General features: G+C 37.5%; 1 protein-coding gene across 1 annotated transcript; it reads left to right on the top strand.

The window, feature by feature from the left end:
• Window positions 1–3,685: 3,685 nt before the first annotated feature.
• On the top strand, window positions 3,686–7,405 carry LOC142344749 (uncharacterized). Its single transcript, XM_075396644.1, has 2 exons — window positions 3,686–3,763; window positions 6,928–7,405. Exons 1-2 carry the CDS (start codon window positions 3,693–3,695, stop codon window positions 7,190–7,192), a joined length of 336 nt encoding a protein of 111 aa, XP_075252759.1. The 5' UTR covers window positions 3,686–3,692; the 3' UTR covers window positions 7,193–7,405.
• The last annotated feature ends 18,391 nt before the right edge of the window (window positions 7,406–25,796 follow it).

Here is a 25,796-nt window from a genome sequence, read left to right as displayed (position 1 = left end):
GATTTATATAACAGGTCCTCCCTCTCCTGTTATATAATCCTAGGTGACACAAACAAATATAATTATAGGTGAGATTCCGTGCCAATGGGTTGCTGTTGGGGGAGAGGGAGGAAAGGAAGCAGAGCATGGAGGGCATTGCTCGGCTAAATATTTCCTCATTGCATTGAAATCATTGTGACTGCTGACTTCTGACTTTGACACTAATCGGAAAATCAGCCGAGTCGAAATAATTGTTCACTTGACTCTGGGCTGAGCTGCGGGAATCCTTCAGCATATAAGGTACAATAAAGATATTCGTTTTTGATGTGATTTGTGAATTGTTATATTTAATAATCAAATTACATCAGATAATTCTGTTGAACTACGAAAAATCGAGAAAAAGCCCTTGACTATGAACTTTGCGAGGTAGTAAACGTTTTGCCGACTTTCATTTCCTTTCTCCCTTAGCTTCGTGAAAATAGCGCAACCAGTCTCATCCCCACCCCACCCCTCTATCTTGTTGCCTTTAATACACAAACATGCAGCTTGTCTTGGGAAAGACACATTGGTATATTTTCAGATCTGCCTGCTTGCTGATATCGCAGTGGCTAAAATCCTGGTGGAACATCTGTGCGTCTCGACGCGTGAGGCAACACAGTTTGGCCAGGTCAGCAGTCAAATTGGCAAATGCACGTATGCAGCGCAAAGAGGAAGAGCAACTCAGGAGGAAACAACACAACCATCGAGAACTCAGTCACAGAATTGACATTGATCCCCTTATGGCTGATGCCGACGAGGAGGCACTTTTGCTCCCCAAAATTGGCAGAGGGGGGATGTTGTCCGTTATACTGTGACAGTATTCAAGAGAAGTGTCCTGTTGTGTCCCCAAAACTTGTATTGTCCAAATTACAAAGATTTTATTATTCACACCAAGATGTTTATTTAATTAATGCATGAAACAGACCTAAAACGTCGATATCCGTCCATTAAGCCAGAGGAAGATGAGCCCCAGAGCCCATGAAAATCGAAGCAAAAGAGAGGGGGGAGGAATAGAGGAAAACACAACTGCTGGCAAAAGGAATTTTAAATTTTTGTGAACTTCAGCTGACAGTGAGGCTTACTGAAAATCGGTCATAACTTTGATTTTACCTTTGATTTCATCTGATAGTTCTTAAAACACCCGGATCCCCTTATCAAAAGAGGATGCAAGCAAATTGGCAAAAATTCCACTGGTAATTTAATCACGCTCTACAAGAGTACCCACTATACTATCTCTTGTCCACTTATATTCAAGGTCAAAATCACTCATTATTCACTCCCATTACTCGAGCCTAAGATTTGGAAAGGTTTTATACACAGAAAATATTCGTTTGTGAGGGATTTTGTGGGACTTGAAGCGCAGGACGTCAACGACATGTCTCGTCGGTTCATAATTAGTCATGACTTTGGCTTTTATACAGGAAAATAATGAGTTTTCCCTTTTGTGACGTCTCACTTATAATAGGATAGTTCAGTACTTTTGAAACGTTCAATTATGTTAAAAATTAGTGGCACATGTCAACTAGTCATCTGCATGTTATAAATTTGACCTTTGACCTTTAGAGTTGCAACGCTATCGAAAATTTCATCACAGTTCAAAGGCCAAAGTTCAAATTTATAACATGCAAATATTAGCACTTCGTAGTTCAATTGTATGTGGCAGATTTTTCGATCGTTCGCTTGCGTTGAAATTTAATGGGACTGACCCATAAACACCATCGAATTGACCTTCATTACGAACAGGTGTACCCAAATCGCCACGTGCAAATATGCCCGATCTGTGTATCTCGTGTTCGTTTTTCCTATGTTAATACCTTGAAAATGCAATATTGCGGAAAAAAACTATTAGCAAAACAGGCGGCAAAGTTGCAACGTAACTTAATTTCGCACTATAAACCGCAATTAAGCCTAACCTAATGCGCGTTTTTGAGCATAAAATTGGTTATTAAAGCTTTATTACGAACTTTTTTAAAGGATATTACTTATTAAAGGGTATTACTACTTATTACTACTTTATTACTACTTTATTACTAATTATTACCATTTATTACTTAAAATCAGCCTGTCTCACATTGATATACAAAATCTTTGTTGAGCAAAGGAGTTTTCAGAAAAAACATCAGATTATGTGGCGCTGGGACGTAAAGTAGCTTGAATTTAAGTCACTTTCAAGCTTTTTATTTAAAGCATGCAAAGTGATTTAATGCAAAGTTTTCAGTATTAAATCACTTTGCATGCTCAAAAAGCGCGCGTTTAATTAGGCTCAATTGCGAATTAGATACTTTTACTGCTAATAATAGATGCCTAAAATTAGCGGAAACGTGCTACATACAAGTCTTGTCACCTGTTTTTACATTTTTGAAGCATTTATATTTTCCAAAATGGGCGCAACCCCTTTTCCGTAAAATAAGATACAAAGGATGCCTCCAAATTTTAATTTTTGCAAATTTTACTATAGCGTAAATTTTGGTGTAACTCTGCGGTTCAATTTTTGAAACGTTTGCTGGAGTTTCAACCTACTGATACGGACTATCTTATAAACAGAAGCCACTGGGAAGTTCAAAGGGTCAAAAGTTCAGATAAGATAAAGATGTAGTTTTGGGATAGAATTCCAAATACTTTTGGGTTTGCAATTGCATATATTGGGTGGTTTTCAAAAGTTGGATTTTTTCAACTTGATGTCAATAACTGTGAGATCAGCTAAAATTAAAGACAGGGCTAGAGCACACGAATCACTAGTTACTCAATTATTGGTAAAATTGAAATATTGCCAGTCTCATAAAGTTGCAGCGCTATCGATCATTTCAAAGGTCTTAAATTTCATTTAAAGAATGCAGACATTTAACAAAACACTTCGTAAACACCATTTGCATGCCCCGAGCTTTTCGAACGTTCGCTTGCATGTCTTTGTTTTGTCGTTTTGGAACGTTTGATTAATCCACTTCTATGGGACAGATTATAGCGTGTCGCACAAAGTTGAAGTATAGAATGTTCGATAGCGTTGCAACCCTATACTTCAACTTTATGCAACACGCTATAATCTGACCCATAAAAGTGGAATAATCAAATGTTCCAAAACAAAACAAAAACATGCGATTGAGCATGCAATTAAGCATTGTGGACAGTTTTTTTTGAAATATTCGCTTATAGGAAATCGCATAAGTTGCAACGCAAGCAAACGTTCGAAAAACTCGGAGCATGCAAATGGCGATTTTTGCTATAGCGTGTCCCATAAAGTTGAAATAAGCAAACGTTTCAAAAGCCACAAGGATAGAGTTCAAAGGTCAAAGTTCAAATTTAAAACATAAATAAAATTGATGGGATCTTTTCCGTTTGTGCCCCCCAGCTTAGTGGGCGCATATTATTTGCAACCCCCAGACGCACGTGCAATATTTTTACATAGTAATTTACTATGTAATGGCACGTGCTCTGTAACTGGGGGGCGCATAACGTACTGGGGGGGGGGCACAAACGGAAAAGATCCAATTGATGAATGAAAACTTAATGGGGAAAACATTGACATTCAAATGACGAAACTGATGCTCAATTGCACGTTTTTGGCGTTATTCGAACGTTCGCATATTATATTTAAAACTTTATGGGACAGACTATAGATGTCTGCGTGCTTTAAATTTGAAATTTGACCTTTGAAACGTTCGATAGCGTTCAACTTTATGGGACTGACTACATGGGACTGGCCATATTTCAACTCTATGGACACGCCATTTATAATGAGATGGTTATGGTAAGTAAAGTTATTAAGTTGGGCGATGTATTATAGATTCTTTTTCTATCATTAAAGAAGATCTATTTCAATTTTATAAAGGAAACAATTACCAAAGAAGAGGAAGGTTACGAAGTTAATTGGTTAAATATAAACTTATGACACCACAATTAACAACCTGGTGAGTGGAGTCAACCCATTCACATATCGAAAATGTACGGGATGTTGTCAGAATATTGGATTGAATGCCGGTAAACGTATAATTGCAGTCCATAAAAATACGAAGGGCGCTATGCCTTCACCGATACGGTACGTTCAGTATGTTTCGAACAATTATGGTACACGTGGATCATAATTTTGACCACATTCATCCCAAATCTTACATTTGTGAGCGGTGACGCCTCTAACCAGATCTTTAACTTTTGAACAGTTAACCGCTTTTGAGCTGTGCTGATGTATGGATTCTGAACAAGCCAATTGTTAGTCTCCTTAACGCCAACACCAACGAAGGAAGCATTTCCCTTTTCGCACAGAATGAGGTGAAATTGTTTGGACCACAGGGGCTTGATTGTCATGGGGCTCACGTCCTCAGAGTCGTTTGGAGCGGTTTTGTTACTATGAACCATCATATTAGCATTCTGCTTGTGTCGAGAAATTGAAGTTGGAATTTCTCGTGTTGAAGGTCTGATATCATACAAGGAACATACATGATTTCATTCTGGTCATATTTGAATTCTTAGTACAATCCTAGCATGAAACCAAAGAAATCATATATAACTCTTGTATGACTACCAAGAAATCATATATGATCATTATGGTTACAAAGATATCATACGTTTGATATCAAGATTTTGAGATCATAAGTTGCCCTAGAATAGTTAGTCCCATAAAGTTGCAACGCTATTGACTGTTCGAGAGATCAAAGTTCAAATTTATAAGATGCAAAAATCAGAACTTTGTTGTTCAGGTTTTCGAACGTTCGCTAGCGTTGCAACTTTATTCGACTAACTATATGATTATAAAGAATAGTACCTTTCCTCCTCCCATTTACGTGTTTAGTTTTTTATCGATAGGGATTACTTATGTGATTTTTCTGCATCACTATGTTTTGATATTCTCTGAAGCCAGTTTTTTATGAATAATAATACTAATTGTAGTTTCTGCGTTATCGCAGTGGAACAGCATTAGACCTACAGTAGCCGTTCTCGGCTGTCCTTTTTCTTAATATTCCCAACATTTCAGACTTCAATATGACTTCAATGTCGTTTTCTAATTATGTATAAAAAGCGATTGTTGTAGCGCTCACAAATAGCCAAACGTAGACTGCGATATATCCAACTCAAATGCCGCGTAACTAAATTATACCGGCATTTGGCTTATATTATACGGGTCAGTTGTTTTCTATGTGTCAGGTATAAACTTGAAAGGTTTACAATAAATTTTTTCAACTGCTACTGAAAAGGAAGATTAAACAATCTTTCGGCGTTCAAAATTTTTGCATGATTCTTGTATCTCCAGGAAATCATATATGATCAATGTATGACTACTAAGATGTCATTTAAGACCCTGGTATGATTACTATCATATATGGCCTAATATGGAATGAAAGAAAATTGTATGATGACTGACCGTTTCAATTTTAAAGTATTTCAATTAAAAGAGTAATGATAAGCGCTATAAAGTCTATTATGCTACACAAGCAAACGTTGCATAAAGATAGGACAAAGGAGCCATAGATGAAAAGTAACCCAAAAATCTGCAAAGAAATCTAAAAACAAATCCTAAGCTCAAATGATTGAATGTACTCGGATATACAGAGAAATGACAAAACTTTTTTCGGTGCGGAAACTTGAGTTCGTTCAACTCTTTAGGAATATAGCACTGCGTGGCCAGCATTGATAACTCGTATTGGGTGCAAAATTTTAGAATGGTTTTTGTAAAATGCATGAATTTTCTGGGCGAAAATCTAATAGGAACTTGTAAGTCAGAAAGTTATATGGTAACATTCCTGCATAGTTTGACATCAGAACACATGAAACCTCTAAAACTGCAACTTTTTCTCTTGCATAATATTTTACTCTATCTAGCAGCTGCCCAATTAGAAACATATTTGCACAATTTTTTTTCAATATCAATTAGCAGAATAATTTGTTGCTTCGGAATCTAAACGGCAGATTCCGGTTGGTCGATAATTAAAATAATGTATATCACCTCTACGTTTTTTCCTCAGCATAGACGGAATGTTTGTTGTAAAATCTCGCTAATTTTCATTATGAAAATGAAAATATTGAGAATTGTATACGGGATGGTGACATGTAATGTAAAATTTTCAAAATGGAAAAACAAAGTTTTTTGCAAGTCTTTCCAAGTTGACGCTCTGCTTAGCATTTGTTTTTAAAACTTAAGAAGTTAAGGCTAGCATAGTTCGAATTCGGGGCTTCAATAAAGTCGGTGCAACAAAAATAACTAGAACAAAGCTCGAGCGGAATAAATTTGTCAGAAAATTGGCAAGAAAATTGTCGGGCTCTTATAGTATAAAGTTCTTGTAAGATATAATTTTGCTTTACAAATTCTCGCATTTTCACAAGATAACCGTGTTCTTAAGCAAGCTCCGGGATGCCTTAATATTAATCAAGGTGGCTCAAATTTTTTAGTGTTTCTAGAGTAATAAGACGAAAAAATTAATGAGAGTGCTGCTCCCAATTGTTGATCGGATCCTTGCTTGCGAAGCTCTGATACTAAATATTTGAATAGTTACCCTGGTCGGGGCATAGTTGACGTGTCTAATTTTGCCCGACCCAGTGCTGAGGACAGCCTTTTTGGTAGATGAATTCACGCTATTGTGTGGTGAGATTTTTAAAGATATTATGTTAAAAAGGCTGACTTGAGGTGAACTATTTTTTATCATTGCATACACTGCATTTCTTTTTTATTAATATGATAATTCGTTCTAAACAGTTTTAAGCGCCGAGTTTTTTTAAGAATCTCAAATTTACGAAAATTACAAATTCGTCGCAATTGTGTTTCGAATCGAAGAAATTTTCATTGCTGACACGTCCACCCGACTGGCTAATTATGCTCAAACGGAGAAATGAATTTCCGTGAAAAAACTCACTGATATAAACTGCAACCGCACTAAAAGGCTGAAACAGATATCAATTGTTATTATGTTTTGCCTGTTTCAGTTTGGTGGCTGCAGTAGCTTTTATCAGCTTACTGTCTACTGCAACGATTGAGGCAGAAACCATTAAGTGGAATGGGAGTGGTGGAATTATGGCGGATGATAGCAATCAAAAGCGGATTCGCATTTCTACCTGGTTGTTTGATGACGATGATGACGATGATAACAGTGAGAGAACGGAACTGCAAGTCGCTAATGATGATACCGATGATTATAATGATTATGTTGATGAAACTGATGATTACGATTATGATTACGAGAATGATTAACCTTCTTTTCCATAATGTTGCAAAAGTTACTTTACTTAACGCAGGTTAAGGGTCCAAACCCAAACCACATCTGATCTTACCGACTTGGATCACACACAGGGGTTTAGTGCGACTCAAATAGCAGGGCCTGGAAAGGGTTATAGTCGCACGAACGTCTTATCTGAGACCAAAGTCTGGACATAAGTTGCCCCAAAGTCTGATCACAGAGGAAGACTTTCAGTATATACACACAATTTATATACAAACCTTCGGTGAAGAAATTTTATGTACATTAAGAAAGAGTTTGAGTTCTTGTTAAAATTGAGTTTTGGAAATCACTGTATTTAAAACATTTCTTCAGCGTTAGGTGGACTCAGCCATTTCAAGTGCAGTGAAGGACTTCTACTGGCTGATATCGACATTGTACTTGAATTGGTCGTTTGACTTCTTGGCTAGCATCGTAGAGTATGAGGGATGAGTTTCAATTTCTTCAGGTAAGTAATCTCTTAAAATAACTGATCAATAATAAACAAAAAAAAACAAAAAAGCAAAATAAAACAAATTTGCAAGGTAAAATAAAAAAGAAAAAGGAAAGAATTGATGTTTTTTGGTGGGACTCGAACCACCTTCTGCGCATCTGCTGATCAGTTAGCGCACTGGACCAGAGAGTTCGATTAAATTGAAGATAATAGGATTGAGATCTAAAACAAGTGTTTTTAACTTCAATTAAAAGAAGTAATGATGTGATAAAAAGTGCTACGCTGACCTAATCCGTAAAACCACTGAAACCAAACCGCGCGTAGCACATTGCAACTTGGAATGTTGTTCTTCTTTTCTTTAAATCAGTGGAGTATCAATAAAACATGTTCTAAGAACTGTAATGAAATCGAAACAAGAGACAATGGCAAAGCAGGGATTCGAACTTCCGTCGTAAATTTTGTCCATTTAGCGTTCGCGCTTTTAGCCGCTGCATCGTTTCGTTAATATTCAAGTTTAAAAGATATGTTGATAAAAGCTGCTGAGAGCGACATGAGTTATGAAAATGGGAGGAAGGCTTTGATAATTTGTTCAGAGTTTGCTAAGTGAGCGGCTGGCTGAAGAGAAGGAGACGAAGGAGTGAAATGGAGTAAAAGTCAGTTGTATCTGGCCCCGAATTGACTAAGCGAGCGGCTGGCCAAATACTCGTAACATGTCTGATAAGTTTAAGAGACGCATGTGTCAGAAATATAAAATGTAGGAAAACATTCGCAAGTTGATACTCCGCGGCTTCGAACTCCTGTCGATTCGGCTTTTTTTAGTATTGAAGGTGGTCGAGAGTACTTTTGCAAGTGTTAAGCGGGCACTGTCGTTTTTTGTGTATTAGATCTATTACAGACTGTATGTTGTGTTTAATTGCCCGACTAATATACCTATTGGCTAGTTTAATCTGAAGTTCTTTAATCATTTGCATGTTTGCCCCTTCATGGAGCTTTTCGACCCTGTAACATCTTGATTTTCGTAGGCAAATCCTAAGGGCTCTATTTTGGACCTACTGTATTTTATTAATGATTCCTTGGGATTGGTTCATCCAGCAGGCATTAGAATAGAAAAAAAGTGGTCGGATCCAAGTTTTATATACCAAAAGGAGACTTTCTTCGTTAATGTTTAGATTGCTAAGTCTCCATAGTTGAAATAACCTGCTGTTTGCTTTCTTTACTAAACTACTGCAGTGATCGTTCCATCTGAGATGAGGAGTGAGAGTGATACCCAGAAACTTTAGCGACTCTGTTTTTGCAATGGGTACGTATTTTATTTTTAGGTTGAGTTCAGACTCTTCTTTGATGGGTTTTTCAAGAAAAAGTATTGGGTTTTATTAGGGTTTATTTTAATTTTCAAGTTGTCACACCAGTCTATGAGGCTATTCAATGATGATTGCAGATTGTTTTGAATTAATTGTGTTGAGCGTGATCTGAGCAAAATCGTCAGCTAACTGTGAGCTCTGTGCTTTCAGTTCTGGAAATTGGCTAACGTATATAAGGAAGAGAATGGGAGCAATTACGTTGTCTTGGGGCACTCCGGCTGCCGGGCAAAAGCTGGAACTTACGGTGGAATTTATCGTTACGTATACATCCCTTTGTGACAAGAAGGAATTTATCCACTTAATAATTGGGATTTTTAGCTCAATTGAATGTAATTTGTGGATCAACCCTAGACGCCATACAGCATCAAACGCTTTTTCAACATCCAAGCACACTAAATCAACCATTTCGGACCACTGAAATGCTTCACTAACGTGCTGAGTGAGTTTGATAAGGTTGTCTAAGGTACAGCGATGTTTCCTGTATGCGCTCTGAGTTTCGCCAAAGACATTTAGACTTTCGCAGTGTTCTAAGACAATGTTTTTCACAAGAGTTTCACACACTTTGGCGAGGCAATTTGTAAGATTAATGGGTCGATAATTTTCAGCCTTTGAGCAGTCTTTGTCTTGCTTTGGTATCATTTTTATCTGCGATTCCTTCCAATTTGCTGGAACATACGAGTTGTTAATTGAGCTAGAAATTAGGAGGCAGGCTATGGCTTTAACATTTCTTGGTAACTCTCTGAGTAGTTTGTAGCAGATGTTATCAGGACCTTGGCATGACTTTCTTGATTCTCTCAAAATGTCATCAAATTCCTTTGTTGTGATCACAACACAAAGCTGCTCGGTGTCTACAACTGTGCCTAATATTGCTTTAGTTTGATTTTCAATTTTCTCGCAGTGCTCAGCAATTCCTGATGAAACTGGTGTGTGATCCTTCAGGGTATCCTTTAGCAATTGTTTGAAGAACTCGCTTTTTTCCTCATCTGTGACTGCCTGCGACTCTTTATAGTTTAAATTCGGATAGTCCCCAGTTTTCTGTTTCGACTCGTGATCATTTGTTAGTTCTTTTATTGCTCTCCAAAAACCTTTGCTGCCCTTATCGCTTGCACGTTCCAAAATTCTCGCTCTTTTTCTTTCTTCTGATAGCCTAATTGATCGTTTGATTTCTTTTTGTATATAATTTATCTCGGTTCTTAGAGACCTAAAATCTTCGCCGAAAGCTTTTTTGAGTTGTCTTCGCTTTCTTCTTTTCAGTTTTATCAATTTTCGTGTCTCAAGACTGTAAGGAAACTTGTTTTTGATGACATAGGAATCTTCAAGCGATTTGTGTATTAATTCAGCCAGGCTACTGCTAAACTGATTTAGATCATCCTTTCCCGGATACTGCGCAGGCCAAAGAATCGATGATCTATAAGATTTTCTTGTGCTTTCTTTAAATATTCTGAGGTCAACTTTAGATTTCAATTCGAACATTTTGCTTATTTTGAGATTCAACGTTGTAATTGTGGTTCTATGGTCACTGCCTAGATCCTCTGAGACTTCAAAATTGTTAAAATTTGTAAAAACTGTACTATCGCAAAAGTGCAGATCGAGCATATTTCTGCTTTTTCCGTCAACCGACTGGTATGTGTAGTGACCGTTGTTTAGTAATTTAAAATGGCCTTTTTCAATTAAGTTTGAAAGCTTCTCGCCGATATCGGAATCATAGGAGCAGTATAGTTCTTGAGGGGGTAGAGAGTTGAAATCACCACATACAAAAACATTTGACATTCTTTCTGAGAATACTTTTTCCAGTGAAAGTGGTTTTCCAGGTGAATTGTAAACAGATATTATCTAAAAGTCCCCAAAAAACGGTAGCGTGATGCATAGTTTCAATATTTCTAAGGTTTTCCCTCGGTAATCGTTCTCTTTTTCAACTGGTTCTACTCGCTTTAGGACAATGTTGTTCTTTATTAAGATAACAGAACCATGGTGACCGTTGGCATAAGTTTCTGTTGCAACAATATAATTACTGAGAGGGGTTGTCTTCTGCCATTTTTTCACTTCATTTACGCAAATTATATCTATGTCTTTTTCAGCCAAAAATAAAACCAGATCGTTTATTTTGTTGTTTAGACCTCGACAGTTCCATTGCAAAATTTTTAGTTTATCCATTTTGAGTAAAGTTTTGGTTGTTTGCTAGGTTGTTAGGCGGCATTGTATTAACAGAGGTGATATTTGCACTCTTAATGCTCTCGTGTATTCTTTGACCATCAATTTTTTCATTGAAGATGCGTGAGGTGCTGTTAGAGATAATGTTTATTATATCACTGTAGGACTTGGTATTGAGAACTGTTCGTATTTTACTCAGGACTTCGGCTACTAAAAGAGCAATTTTTTCAGTTTGTGGCGGGAGTTCAGTGTAACTTTGCGGTTTGAAGTTTTTTGCTACGTCAGAATATTTTTTCTCTGTGTGGTACGGTTGTACCTTATTTTAGTTCATGTTCATTAAGTTGTACTAAATTATTTTATTCTTGTCCTTGTCAGGCTAAAGTCATCGTTCACATACAAATAATTTACCGCCGACTAAAAAGTCAATATTTCAGATTGTTCACATCCCCCACTTTTGATTATTTATTCATTCTCTTGAATCTTATTTCTGAATTCAGTTGCATTCAATCTAGTCTGTTTTGCACTAGTCGAGATCCTATTGGATTTGAGGAGGAATTCCACTCTCACTATTTTTGTCTGCAATCGCAACACGATTGTAGCTAAGTCTAAAGTTGGTAATCCAATAATTCAGTAAAAGTTGGATTCGCACCTCGAATCCATTCACCTAACTCTAAGTGGATTTGTGACACGAATTGTATCTCTACAGTCAGGGATATCACATGGCGCAGTCAACAACTAAAGAACGTGCACTCTTGGGAATCGAGCCCTTTTGGGATAAACCAAAACTTGAACCTGCATTGCGATGGGATAGATGGCAGATCATGCTAAAATTGGCTATCATGGCTAAAGAAGGAATTTCTGTTGACACTCTCCTTGACGACCCTCCGGACAAGGTCACTCTACCCCCAGAACCTATTTACGAGGATGATGTCGAAAATAGCACAGCTCAAAGTGAACGAGATCGACGTACCAGAAACGAACAGCTCAAAAATTCGTGGCTCAATAGATGTCAAAAAATAGAACTTGTGGGCATACTGTGTGGAGATAAACCTTGGAAGTACTGTGATAACAAAGCAGTCTCTCTAACATACCTCAGCTTGGGAATGGAAGGGAGACGAATATTTGGTTCGCAAGAACCGAGCATCCAGATCGATAGAGTGACAACAAAAGTTCTTTGGGATTGCCTTGATAGGGTGTTCACTAAGCAAAGAAATATCATATTTGATCGATACACATTTCTCACTCGAAAACAAATGAGAGGAGAACCTGTGGAAAATGTCTACGGGTGTCTTCGAGAGTTGTCTCTAAACTTTGATCTAGGAAGTCACGAGGAGTCGATCATTCGGGATGTCTTCATTGCTAATATGCAAGATGGTGAAATCCAAAGGGAGCTACTCAAAGAAACACGGACGGCTAAAAAAGCTCTCGAGGTTGCAATGAACATTGAAATGGGAATACAAAACCAATTGAAAATTTCTGGAACTCCAATTCCCAACACCACAAATGAAATTTCAAATCAATCGATAAATAGTGTTCAAGGATCGTGGAATAGAACCCGAGCACCGACAAACCAGTTTGTCAAACCTAGGATTTGCCCAAATTGTGGCTATGGCTGGACTCCTTCTCATAGACAAAACTGTCCTGCTCGTGGAAAATCTTGTAGAAATTGTGGAATCGCTAATCACTTTGCAAAAGTTTGTCGCAAATCAAAACAATCTAGTAAACCAAAACCTAAAGTAAACTATGTAGATGACTCGGTTTCTGAGACGGCTCCAGTAGGTACGTCAACAACGGCGGCGGAACAAGTTAACAATATCAGCAAGCTTCTACATCAGAAAAGCATTTACGATGCCAACTACGACTCCGATTACGATGATTATAACGATAACTGTGTAGCTGCAATTTCATCAAAACCGACACTCGTGAGGTAGAACCCGTAAATTTAGTCATTTGTGTTGGAAATACATGCACGAAAGCATTGGTGGATTCGGGAAGCGTATGCACTATTGTAAACAAAAGTCTGACGGACACAGTGGTGTCCGAATGCAGAGAAAGTTATTGGGTACAGTCACCCGAAATACATGATCTGAAAACTTTTTCTAATGATATAATCAAGATTGTCGGTGTAATCAATACATCAATAAAGTGTAAGGACTGGATAGCCACGGGCGTTGATGTAACTGTCGTGGAAGACGGTCACCGACCCATCATTGGACGAAATCTCTTTCCAAAGCTAGGCTTTTCTGTTATTCAATTGAAACAAGTTGCAAATATTGATCAAAATCAATGTCCAATCAAGAGGAAAATCTCTTTTGATTTTTCAGATCTCATCACCCGTGTCGGTAAATCTTTAGAACATTCAGTAAAGACAACATTTCATAATGAATTTACACCTACACATCAAAAAGGGCGCCGAGTTCCAATTAACTTACAACCACTAGTTAATATAGAACTTAAAAAACTACTTGACGAAAAAACACATCATAGAATTAAACAGTTGATCATATAAAAATTTTATGTCACCTATAGTCATTACAGTTAGAGATAAAACAGTTAAATTAGCTTTAGATTCCAAAATCTTAAATAAATCTATCCATAAAAACAAATATCAAATGCCAAATATTGATAATTTGATTGACACAATTCAACAGAATTTGAATACATCCGCATCACAAGAAACAGCATATTATTCAACACTGGATTTGAAGTACGCATACAGTCAACTTAAAATAGACCCGGAAACGGCTCAACACTGTAACTTTAATATTATTAGCGGTGAGAGAACTGGAACATACCGTTTTATTACAGGTTTTTACGGTTTAACTGATATGCCAGCAGCTTTCCAAAAAGTGATGGATTACGCTTTAGTCGGACTTCAAAATACCTACTGTTTTCTGGATGACATTATAGTAGTTAGTCGTGGTTCTAAAGATGACCACTTAAAACTCGTCTATAAATGTTTAAAGAAATTAGATGAGGATAACTTACGAATCAACTTACCTAAATGTCATTTTGCAAAAACCGAAATTGAATGGTTGGGACATAAGTTTAGTCAATCAGGAATAGCTCCACTTGAGTCAAAAACAGCGGCAATCGCTTCACTATCAGCACCTAAAAATTTAAAACAACTTATATCTTTCTTAGGTTCTGTTCATTACCTCGGAAAATTTATCCCTAATTTGTCCCAATTGTGTCATCCCCTTTGTTCCTTATTAAAAAAGAACACAAAATTCAATTGGAACACTGAAAATGATACACACTTCCAAGCAATTAAAGATAAAGTTGCAGACACTACAGAAAACACACACTATAATCCTCACTTGGAAACGCGGATCAAATGCGACGCTTCAAGAGCGGGTTTAGGAGCAGCATTAGAACAACGTTTGCCTACGGGCTGGCACACAGTTGCATTTGCATCTCGTTTGCTCAACTCTACTGAGGAATGCTATAATATTAATGAATTAGAATTATTAGGTGTGGTGTGGTCTGTAGAATATTTTAAATATTACTTATTTGGCAAATCATTCACAATAATCACGGATCACCGAGCATTACTCTCCATTATGAAAGAACATAGATCAAATAAATCCTATAATAGTAGATTAACACGCTGGATCGATCGTCTTTTACCTTTTGATTTTAATATTGGACATATATCCGGTGCAAAAATGGGGCTGGTAGATTATATTTCTCGCCAACCAAATCAAAAAGCAGAAGTTACAAACAAATATGACGAGGAATTTGCGATAGCAACAATTACCCGCATTCGTGACGCTATTGCTGCAATTTTTGTAAATACCACACCACAAACCTATCAATCACAGCACTTTAACAGCGTTACTCACACAAATTCCACACGTGCCTCGCATCCTCGCTTAACAAACTATTCTAAATTGCTTTCTGCCATTAATCGTAATACAACTCAGTTGCTTCTTGAAATTTCTGCAAACGCAGCACAATTCCAATCTCTCTCTACTAATAATAAAAAGCCAGTTCAAATCCAGCCTCATCTTAATTTCCCCTCATACACAACACATATCCATTCAATTCATAATCACACAATGAGCAGCTCTGCATCTAATCCGCAAACTCCCCTACACACAGCCGGGTCACGTTCCAGTCTACCCCCAATTCAGTAGTGAATACCACCCGCTCATCGAGTGAAGGTCAAACATCACCAAACTTTGAACTGTCAAAAGAAGAGGTCTTTGAGAACAACTTGACACAACTCCTCACAAAGGGATTCTTGGCAGTTCTCACCAGTAAAGATGCAGTTCTGAAGGAAGTACGTGACTGCATCCTTCAAAATGACCCCCAAAGGTGTAAGGAAGTGAATCCTTATCTCTTCTCGTACTGGAGGGATTTACATGTCCGCTCGGGATGTGTTTGTGTGGACGAAAGCGTAGCGATTCCACATTCGATTCAGGACGTGGTCTTGGAAAGCCTCCACTTAACACATCCGGGAAGTTGGGGTATGATAACGCTCGGGCAATACGAGTTCTGGCCGTATATGCACCGAGAAATTTTGAACAAAGCTGCCCAGTGCAAGCCTCGTACTGATATTGGTAAGAATCTTAAGCCTGTTATTCCGGCGTCTAAATGGAAACCTTTATTGTCATGTACAGAGCCGAATGAAGAAATACAATTTGACTTTGGAGGTCCAATCACCAACGAAAAAGACCAAGATATTCATTTTCTTGCATGTATTGATCGTTTTTCTAAATATCCTTCTGTAGAAGTATTTGATAAAGCTAATGGACCCAATGTTCTTAAATTTCTAGACGACTACATTCAAATTCACGGTGTCCCTCGAAACATTAGATTAGATCATGCACGTTGCCTAAAAGGTTATAAAGTTAAAAACTTTTGTAAACAACATAATATTAACATAATCACTGCCCCAGCAAACGATCATAGAGCTATAGGATTAGTGGAGCGTTTTATACAAACTATTAAAAGACGCTTAGGCTGTATGAAATTAGACATTAGAAATAATACATTCACAATTAAAGAAGCAATAAAGTCGATTGTATATCAATTACGTATATGTAAACAAAAGACAACAAACGTAACACCTTTCCAAGCACATTTTGGAAGAAAGCCAAATAAACCACTGAGTAATATAAGTACAATACCTACATCATCTAACTTATCATATGAAAACATTCTTCACCATTATTTAGACGCTGATACCGTCCCAGTTGAAGACTTCTTGGACGAAAATGGATGGGTGACGGGGGATCGCAGTGACATCTTGATCGACGAGGCCATGCAGAGAGCTCAGGTAGACGCAGGTCGCCGCTACAATGGTGATCACAACAAGTCTATCTCCCGTTTCATTCTGCACCCAAAATTGAATAATCCGATCCCACGGACAGAGCAGTCACTGGACCTTAAGTTTGCTCGGAAAGTAACGAAGCGTTCGAAACGAGACCTTCGCGGACTCTGGGTTACCCTGGCCCCCGGTAGTACAGTTGTCCGTACATCTAATACTACTACAGTCATTAAGGAACCAGGAGTACCTGAGGTCAGAGTCCGAAATAGCGATATTGCTAAGTTCGGCACCCGTGCCGAACGCAATACAGATCTATGGAATACGCTAAACGTCGACCTCTGCCGTATGAAAAAACGACCGAGGAGAAGATTGCGCAACATACCAAAGAATTGAAGGAAAAATTCCGCGGAGAAATTAAAATCCGTCATCGCCCCAACCAGTCTGATGCAGCATCGGGAGTTTCATCTGCGAACAGCAACATTTCTAAAGCCGTTGCGTCTCGAAAACCCCGAAAACCCCAAGCAGGAGGTAAACGTTCTCGTACTACATCTGCCACGCTGAACACCTCCACTGCTTCATCTGTTGCTGCCTCCTCTGCAACATCATCGGTTGCCTCTCCATCGAATTCTCACACTAAACGTAATTGCCGCGCGCCAGACTACTACGGATTTGAAAGCTCGGTGTGTTCTTTGAGTGACGATTCGGCTGCTCCTGTCTTCAAAAAACAAAGACCCGCAAATCCTGTTATAGAGACTATCATTCAGGAAGAAGTAGCACAGCCTCCAGTTCCTGATACGAATTACGAACTGCGAGTGGTGAGCCCTCCTGCGCCCCCTCCAGTGGGAACATGGTCACCTGTGGATTATGACTATGACGATTATGCACGGGAAATCAGTATGAGCGTCTTTGACAACGAAAACCAAATTTAAATCAAAACTGCTTAAACTGTCATCATTAATTGTTCAATTGTTAAAAATTTAAATTCTGTAATTGTTCAGTTAAATATGGAATTGTATCACTTTCCATTCATTTCATGTTTAGTGTGCACCTTAAATTTGTGTTCGTGTTGGGTATTCTTTAGTTAAATTTGATGTTGCTCATGTAACCATATCTCCTGTGTTATCCTTTTGCAGGATTTGCATCGCGATTGTGCCTTAATTTATATTGCGTGCATACATTTTACTGTAAATGTTGACAGTATACATTGATTTAATTTACTTTCACATTCGAGCCACCTTTCCACTACTTCTCAGCTACTCGTCTGTTGTTGCTCACAATCTTTATTATTTATAATAACCACTACATATGTTAATATTATCATAAATTTTTCACTGTTGCAGTTTAAAATTTTGCTCAGCCCAGGATATGTGGTAAGGTTGTACCTTATTTTATTTCATGTTCATTAGGTTGTACTAAATTATTTTATTCTTGTCCTTGTCAGACTAAAGTCATCGTTCACATACAAGTAATTTACCGCCGACTAAAAAGTCAATATTTCAGATTGTTCACATCCCCCACTTTTGATTATTTATTCATTCTCTTGAATCTTATTTCTGAATTCAGTTGCATTCAATCTAGTCTGTTTTGCACTAGTCGAGACCCTATTGGATTTGAGGAGGAATTCCACTCTCACTAATTTTGTCTGCAATCGCAACACGATTGTAGCTAAGTCTAAAGGTGGTAATCCAATAATTCAGTAAAAGTTGGATTCGCATCTCGAATCCATTCACCTAACTCTAAGTGGATTTTTGACACCAATTGTATCTCTACAGTCAGGGATATCACACTTTGCATGCGCACCACCACATTTTGAACACTTAGCGTTTTCTTTTTGAACAGTGCATTCTTTTAACACTTTGCTCCTGCGAGCAGCGGAGGCATTGAGTAGCGTTTCTGCATTCTTTAGCAGAGTGACCAAACTGTTGGCATTAGAAATATTGCATTACGTGGGGTGGTTCTCGGCTTGCTTCACATCGGTATAACAGCCAACCTATTCTGACACCATGCTTTTGAGCTGCACTAACATGTTTGTTGGAATCAGTTAGGACTCGAATTAATTTTGTTGGTTGGCCAGTTGCTCGGCTTTTTATTCGTGTAACTTTGCTGACATTCATTGCATTGTTGTTTAGGAGCTCAGCTTTTATCTCATCTTCACTAATGCTGTGATGCACATTTACAATTACGAAGCTTGGTTTGGTTTTTGGCTGAGGAAGTGTGTTTCTGGCATTCACAGTAGCATTCGGAAAGGCTTGAGTAAGGTTTACGGTCATCTTTAGGCATTCTCTAGAAGCGAGGTCCTCAGGTTGAATAAAAAAATCGGTATTGTTCTTCAACTCTCTTATGTGCTTTATTTTGACCACAGGAAAGTTCGATCTGATTGCTCTTGCAAACTGTATTTGTGATGGCCTTGGATCAATTGAAAAAAGAATAGGTCTAAAGATGGTGATTGGAATTTGTGCTTGTTTTCTGAACCTTTTTCTTTTACTTCACACTTCATTAAAATCGCTTTATCTTGTGTTGTTTCGTCGGCTGTCATTCTGGCTTCAGATAAAAGCCTTTAAATTTGGCTCATTTTAAAACTCAGCCTCAAAGAGGCTCTGACTTCTCGAAAAATTCTCTAATCAGAGTTAATGTGGCCAAGGTTCTTTTTCAATTTAAGGGTTGATTAAAAGTTAAGTGCTAAGTTTGGTAGTGCTAGGCAAGTAAAACTTTAAGAATGGGGATTTAGGCGCGAATGAAAGGGAGATCTCTAACTTAAAATAACAACTTAAAAAGCTAGAGCTGATGGGGCGTGTATCTAAAAAAACTTTTAAAAAGCGGAGGTTGAGTGCAAGAAGGTAAGAGAAAAGTCAGGATTTTAAATCTTAATCAACTTTTAGTGAAAAATCTCTTTTTAGAAAAAAAATCTCACCTCCAAAACTTCAACAGGGTTTCCTCAGTAGCAAGGGTTACTAGCTGTTAAGCGTTCATTCTCCTTGTACCGGTAATAACCTGAGGAAGTGTAAAAAAGTGGCTTGAATGAGGCATCATCATCATCATTAAGCTATCATCACAATTAGGCTAAGATGGCAATAACAGAGGAAGACTTTCAGTGATCCCTGAAAAAACTTATTTGCTCGACTTTAGCAGAGTGCTCATCGACTGTGTAATTTTTATCATTATTGATCACCCTTCCCCCACTAGACTTTCTGAGTCTTTTCATAAGTCGAGGTCTAAGCCTGGGTAACCTTAACAAGATGCTATCTTATATAAATTTAAGTTGAGTACAGGTTGGAATTGCATATTTTATACTAAATCAATGATTTTAACATGTATCGAGGAATGGTCTGATCAGAGGACAACGTCTGGAGAATGGTCTGATTACAGGGAGACTTGGCCAGCCAAAAAATTGCGCAAAATTTTTGGGCCACTCGAAAATTTCTGGAGAAGTTAGTCGCATGAGGGTCTGATAAGATTCCGCTTTTGTCTGGCATTCTCTGATCAGACGTGGCTACGGTTGTGCAAAGATCGTACTTTTCCCTAGGTCACCCGAATGTCAGATCAAAGGCAATTCAGACTGGCATGGGCAGGTCAGAGATCAAAGTCTGGGCATAGTCTGATCAGAGGTGGCTTGGGTCTGGGACCCTTGTCTGGAAAATTTGGGGCTGTTTTGCCTTTTTGTTGCAACAGTGACAATACTTCGTCACAAATTCCAATGTAATTTCATTGTGTTTAATGATGAAAACGTAACTGTGAACAGGTGACTGCAAAAGCATGGATTTTGTTTCTGGTAATGGTTGATAACCAAGGCTTGAGGTGGGTGCTCGAAATCGTCCTAATTCGCAAGGCGAGGTGTCCAGACTTAAGCCTTTGGTCCAGGTGCGCTCCGGCAGGTGCCTGCGCATGGTACATTCGAATATTACATAGTCTGGTGAAAACTCCGAGCACACGAAAATCATAGCACAATTTCCTTTAAAGCACAGGAAAGTCTGGTCAATCGAGGTTTCAAGCGAACGAAAGACTGAGCATAGACTTCTTCGACCGAGATGTCTTCCCCCGTCGACAAGCAAGTCTGATTAAAGTGTGACCAGTGGTTAACACACTGATTTACACACTGATACACGTAGGGTTAACTGATTTTTAAAACTCAGTAACATTGAGTGCTAATTCAATGTATTCCTCTGAGACATCTGCGAATGGGTCATTGGCCTAATACTGTTCTTCTGGTAGACTTGTTGATGTATTCTTTAAATGAATGTCATTATTGTGGAATTTCGCGCACAAATTTGTGATCAGTGGTTTATTTGGTCTGGTATGGTCTGGTCAGAGGCCGAAACCAGGCCTTCACCATGAGTTGTTCCTGATATTACGCATTTAATTATCCTAAGACTTTTTTTGCTCATAATATATTAGGAATCGCTGAAAACCCATGTTAAATAATCCATTTTTTGAAGTCGTGATATGAGTTTTTCGAAAACAGCTGATTGTCTTTCTATCAAAAAGTATTGATGTTTTGCGATATTTTGGTATAGTAGGATTTGAGGTTTATGGCGGTGAAACTTTTAGTTGCATCGCTCTCAACGACTTGACTGCTTTTACAACCATTAACTGGAATTATTATGTTCTTTCTGTTTCTTGCGTTGACACCTCAACTCAGTTGACAAATGCTTGGATACAATTTCATCAAACTGAAAAAAATCAAAGAAAAACGTCAATGCTGGAAGCTGGAAGTAATATCCAGGTTCCAGCATTGACTTTGCTTAAAAAACAAAAATTTTGCCGAGAAACTAAATTAAAACAGTTGCAAAGTTCAAAAAACTCTACAAAACTAATTGTTGGCGGTCCAAGATTGGTATCTTCCAACAAAAACTTTTTTAGAAGAAATTTTTTGGTAGGACTAACAGTTTCTGATTGATAAGGGAACAAACTTCCGAAGCGTTTTTTTAAATTAGAAATTAGCATCTTTTATTTGACTCTTAAATCTTTGTTATTTGATTCAAAATAAGTGCTTGTACTTTGACATCTTTCCTTGTTAACGTATTTTTAAGTGTTTCACTACAAACAGTTTTATTTGGTAAAGCCATCTGACTTGGTGCAACCAAAAGCATTGAATTTCTAGATATAAAGACAGACAAAAACTGAAAAATCTAACTTCTCATTGTGATCGTTTTTTTTTCTTGGGTCTTAGGTTATTGATTTTTATATCATTTTTTATTGCGAATCTTGTTGGATATGTTTGGAAAATGAATATCTTTTGACAGACAAAAAAGCAACAACATTTAAGATATGTCTGTATATCCCCCCCCCCTCCACTTACCTACTTAATACTTGCTCAAAACCTGATGAAACCACCTGTTTAACTTAGAAATGGATCAAAATGTTACGAATGATTTTATTTCTTCCGATATAATGAGTTTAGTCTGGTTTTTACTCCCGAAGATTTTTTTGTCACTCCGCACATTAATTCGAAATATTTATATTAAACGTTTAATTGTAGAGCAGTTTTGCAGTCATATATAGAAATATTTAACTAAGGTCTTGTCCATAATTGTTAGCGAGTTAAAGAGTATTTTACATATGTAACAGAAAAATTAAATGAAGTTTTAGCACAGCTTGCGCAATGAGAACCATTTTCGCTTTTCCTTGAGATTATTCTTTTTCTAAACATTACTGCCGTCAAATCGGAAAAAAACTCAAAGACGATAAACTTAGTCGCGGGTTTTGTTCAGAATGTTGGGAAACAATCCGTCATTTCACAAGAAGCCGATCTAATTTTGGCATTTTTTTTTATAAATACGATCAAATTGTTTTTTTTTCATGGCACATGTACCGTAATTAGGGTTATTTGGTGGAGGGCGCTATAAGTCATATGAAAATTAAACTGGTAAAGAGGCTATAATAGGAATGACCATAAATTTATCGATTTGACCAATTTAAACCAATTTTTTTGAACAAATTTCTGCTCAGTGGTTTATTTGGTCTGGCATGGTCTGGTCAGAGGCAGAAACCAGGCCTTCACCATGAGTTGTCCCTGATATTACGCATTTAATTATCCTTTTGAGACCTTTTTGCTCATAATATATTAGGAATCGCTGAAAACCCGTGTTAAATATTCTATTTTTTGAAGTCGTGATATGAGTTTCTCGAAAACAGCTGATTGTCTTCCTATCAAAAAGTATTGATATTTTGCGATATTTTTGTATAGTAGGATTTGAGGTTTATGGCGGTGAAACTTTTAGATGCATCGATTTCACCGACTTCACTGCTTTTACAACCATTCACTGGAACTATTATGTTCTTACTGTTTTTTGCGTTGACACCTCAACTCAGGTGACAAATGCTTGTTTACAATTTCATCAAACTGAAAAAAATCAAAGAAAAACGTTAATGCTGGAAGCTGGAAGTAATATCCAGGTTCCAGCATTGACTTTGCTTAAAAAACAAAAATTTTGCCGAGAAACTAAATTAAAACAGTTGCAAAGTTCAAAAAACTCTACAAAACTAATTGTTGGCGGTCCAAGATTGGTATCTTCCAACAAAAACTTTTTTAAAAGAAATTTTCTGGTAGGACTAACAGTTTCTGATTGATAATGGAACAAACTTCCGAAGCGTTTTTTTAAATTAGAAATTAGCATCTTTTATTTGACTCTTAAATCTTTGTTATTTGATTCAAAATAAGTGCTTGTACTTTGACATCTTTCCTTGTTAACGTATTTTTAAGTGTTTCACTACAAACAGTTTTATTTGGTAAAGCCATCTGACTTGGTGCAACCAAAAGCATTGAATTTCTAGATATAAAGACAGACAAAAACTGAAAAATCTAACTTCTCATTGTGATCGTTTTTTTTCTTGGGTCTTAGGTTATTGATTTTTATATCATTTTTTATTGCGAATCTTGTTGGATATGTTTGGAAAATGAATATCTTTTGACAGACAAAAAAGCAACAACATTTAAGATATGTCTGTGTATTCCTCCCCCCCTCCACTTACCTACTTAATACTTAATCAAAACCTGATGAAACCACCTGTTTAACTTAGAAATGGATCAAAATGTTACGAATGATTTTAGTTCTTCCGATATAATGAGTTTAGTCTGGTTTTTACTCCCGAAGATTTTTTTGTCACTCCGCACATTACTTCGAAATATTTATATTAAACGTTTAATTGTAGAGCAGTTTTGCAGGCATATATAGAAACATTTAACTAAGGTCTTGTCCATAATTGTTAGTGATATTGTTGGAGTATTTTACATAGGTAACAGAAAAATTAAATGAAGTTTTAGCACAGCTTGCGCAGTGAGAACCATTTTCTCTTTTCATTGAGATTATTCTTTTTCTAAACATTACTGCCGTCAAATCGGAAAAAAACTCAAAGACGATAAACTTAGTCGCGGGTTCCGTTCAGAATGTTGGGAAACAATCCGTCATTTCACGAGAAGCCGATCTAATTTTGGCATTTTTTTTATAAATACGATCAAATTGTTTTTTTTTCATGGCACATGTTACGTAATTAGGGTTATTTGGTGGAGGGCGCTATAAGTCATATGAAAATTAAACTGGTAAAGTGGCTATAATAGGAATGACCCTAAATTTATCGATTTGACCGATTTAAACCAATTTTTAAATAGGAGAATTTTATCGGACAGTGTAAACCGTGCTCTTGTGTTAATCGTGGGATACTGTTAAACTTGCGTTTTATTTGGTCGATAACCATCATATTGCGTTTTTGGTGTTGCAATCTCTATATTGAGATGATGACTTAGTTTGCATTTTGACTTCTGACTGATAAACGCAAACATAGAACTTACTTTAAAACACTCACGTGCACATTTTAAAATGCTGAAAGTCTGCAGTGCCAGAAGTTAAAATGCCAGAAGTTGCTACTTAGCCAGAAGTTGAATATCGTTGACTTTCGTCATTTTGAAACATGCGCATTTCGTGTTTTAAGCATGGCTAAGTGACTCTGCAGAAGTCGCTTTGAAATTCTGACTTAATTTCTCGAACCAAAGTAAAAACATGAGGACAACTGTATGGTAAGTAAAAAGAGCAGTTTACCGATTTTAATTAAGAAAATTTTTGATTTCAAGATTTTTTGGAGGGGGCACAGTGTGGTTGTTTTTTGCAAATTAACTTAAGTGATCGATTTATTGAGAGCCACGAGCTCACACTTTTTGTTGCAATAAGTCAAACAGCAATAACGGAGGCTGGATTGATTTGGGGTAGGGGCGTGGGCGGTTGCGAGAGCACAGGTAAAGATACGTTTAAATGGAAAATCTCAAAATAAATTTTTATTGCAATATTAGAAGTTATTGCAATTTAGATAAGCGCAATTGGATCTTTTCCGTTTGTGCCCCCCCAGTACGTTATGCGCCCCCCAGTTACAGAGCACGTGCCATTACATAGTAAATCACTGTGTAAAAATATTGCACGTGCGTCTGGGGGGTGCAAATAATATGCGCCCACTAAGCTGGGGGGGCACAAACGGAAAAGATCCTCGCAATTATTGTATTTTCGGATCGATTCTGTTCCCCCTCCCAGTGTTTTTACGCCCCCAGTTGCAAATTATATGTTGTAATATAGCACGTTACTATGTAAGAAAATAGCACGTTTGCCTGGGGGTCATAAAAAATTTATGCTCACTAAGCTGGGGGGCCGAAACAGAATAGATCCCGGATTTCCTATACCCCCCAATGAAATTATAGCACAGCATTATGCTATACAGTCATCGTCAACACCCAATCATGGATTTTTTTTGGGGGGGGGGGGCTTGTACGTTATTTGACCACTAAACTGCTGTGCGGGGGTAGTAACTGGAAAGAACTCTGATCAATTTGGTTCAAGCAATAATTGTGATCTTCCTTATTTGTGCCCCCCAGTACGTTATGCACCCCACAGTTACAGAGCACGCGTCAGTACATAGTAAATCATCTTGTAAAAATATGGGGTCTTTCCCATTATAGCCCCCCATGAAAACGGAAGAAGGTCACAAACGGAAAAGATCCAGTAATTCTTTGTGTCGTCTGTTTCAGTTTGTTGTTGACAGCTTGCCTTGTCAATTTGTTGACTGAAAAAAGCGTTGAAGCAAAAATAAACTCCTTCAAAAGAAGCATTGCGCCAAGGGGTGATATGAGCAGTATGAATCAATTTGGGAAACGACTTCGCTTTCAATCCCTCCCTGGGTATGACAAAGCCAGGAACAAGAAGAAAGGTTGATCAGTCAGAAAAATTGTATCGTGACTCACTTTGAAAATACGCCCTGACTAAGTAAACCAAGCGAATACCAAATTACTTTTGATCAAAAATCACAGATCACAGAAATCATTAAAGCCGGGTCAACAACAAAAAAGATACTTGAAGTCTCCTTTGTGATTCAATAATACT

The sequence above is a fragment of the Convolutriloba macropyga genome, chromosome 8 (assembly GCF_964194025.1).
Source record: "Convolutriloba macropyga chromosome 8, txConMacr16.3, whole genome shotgun sequence".
Taxonomy (NCBI): domain Eukaryota; kingdom Metazoa; phylum Xenacoelomorpha; order Acoela; family Convolutidae; genus Convolutriloba; species Convolutriloba macropyga.
This window is presented reverse-complemented; position numbering and strand designations above follow the sequence as displayed.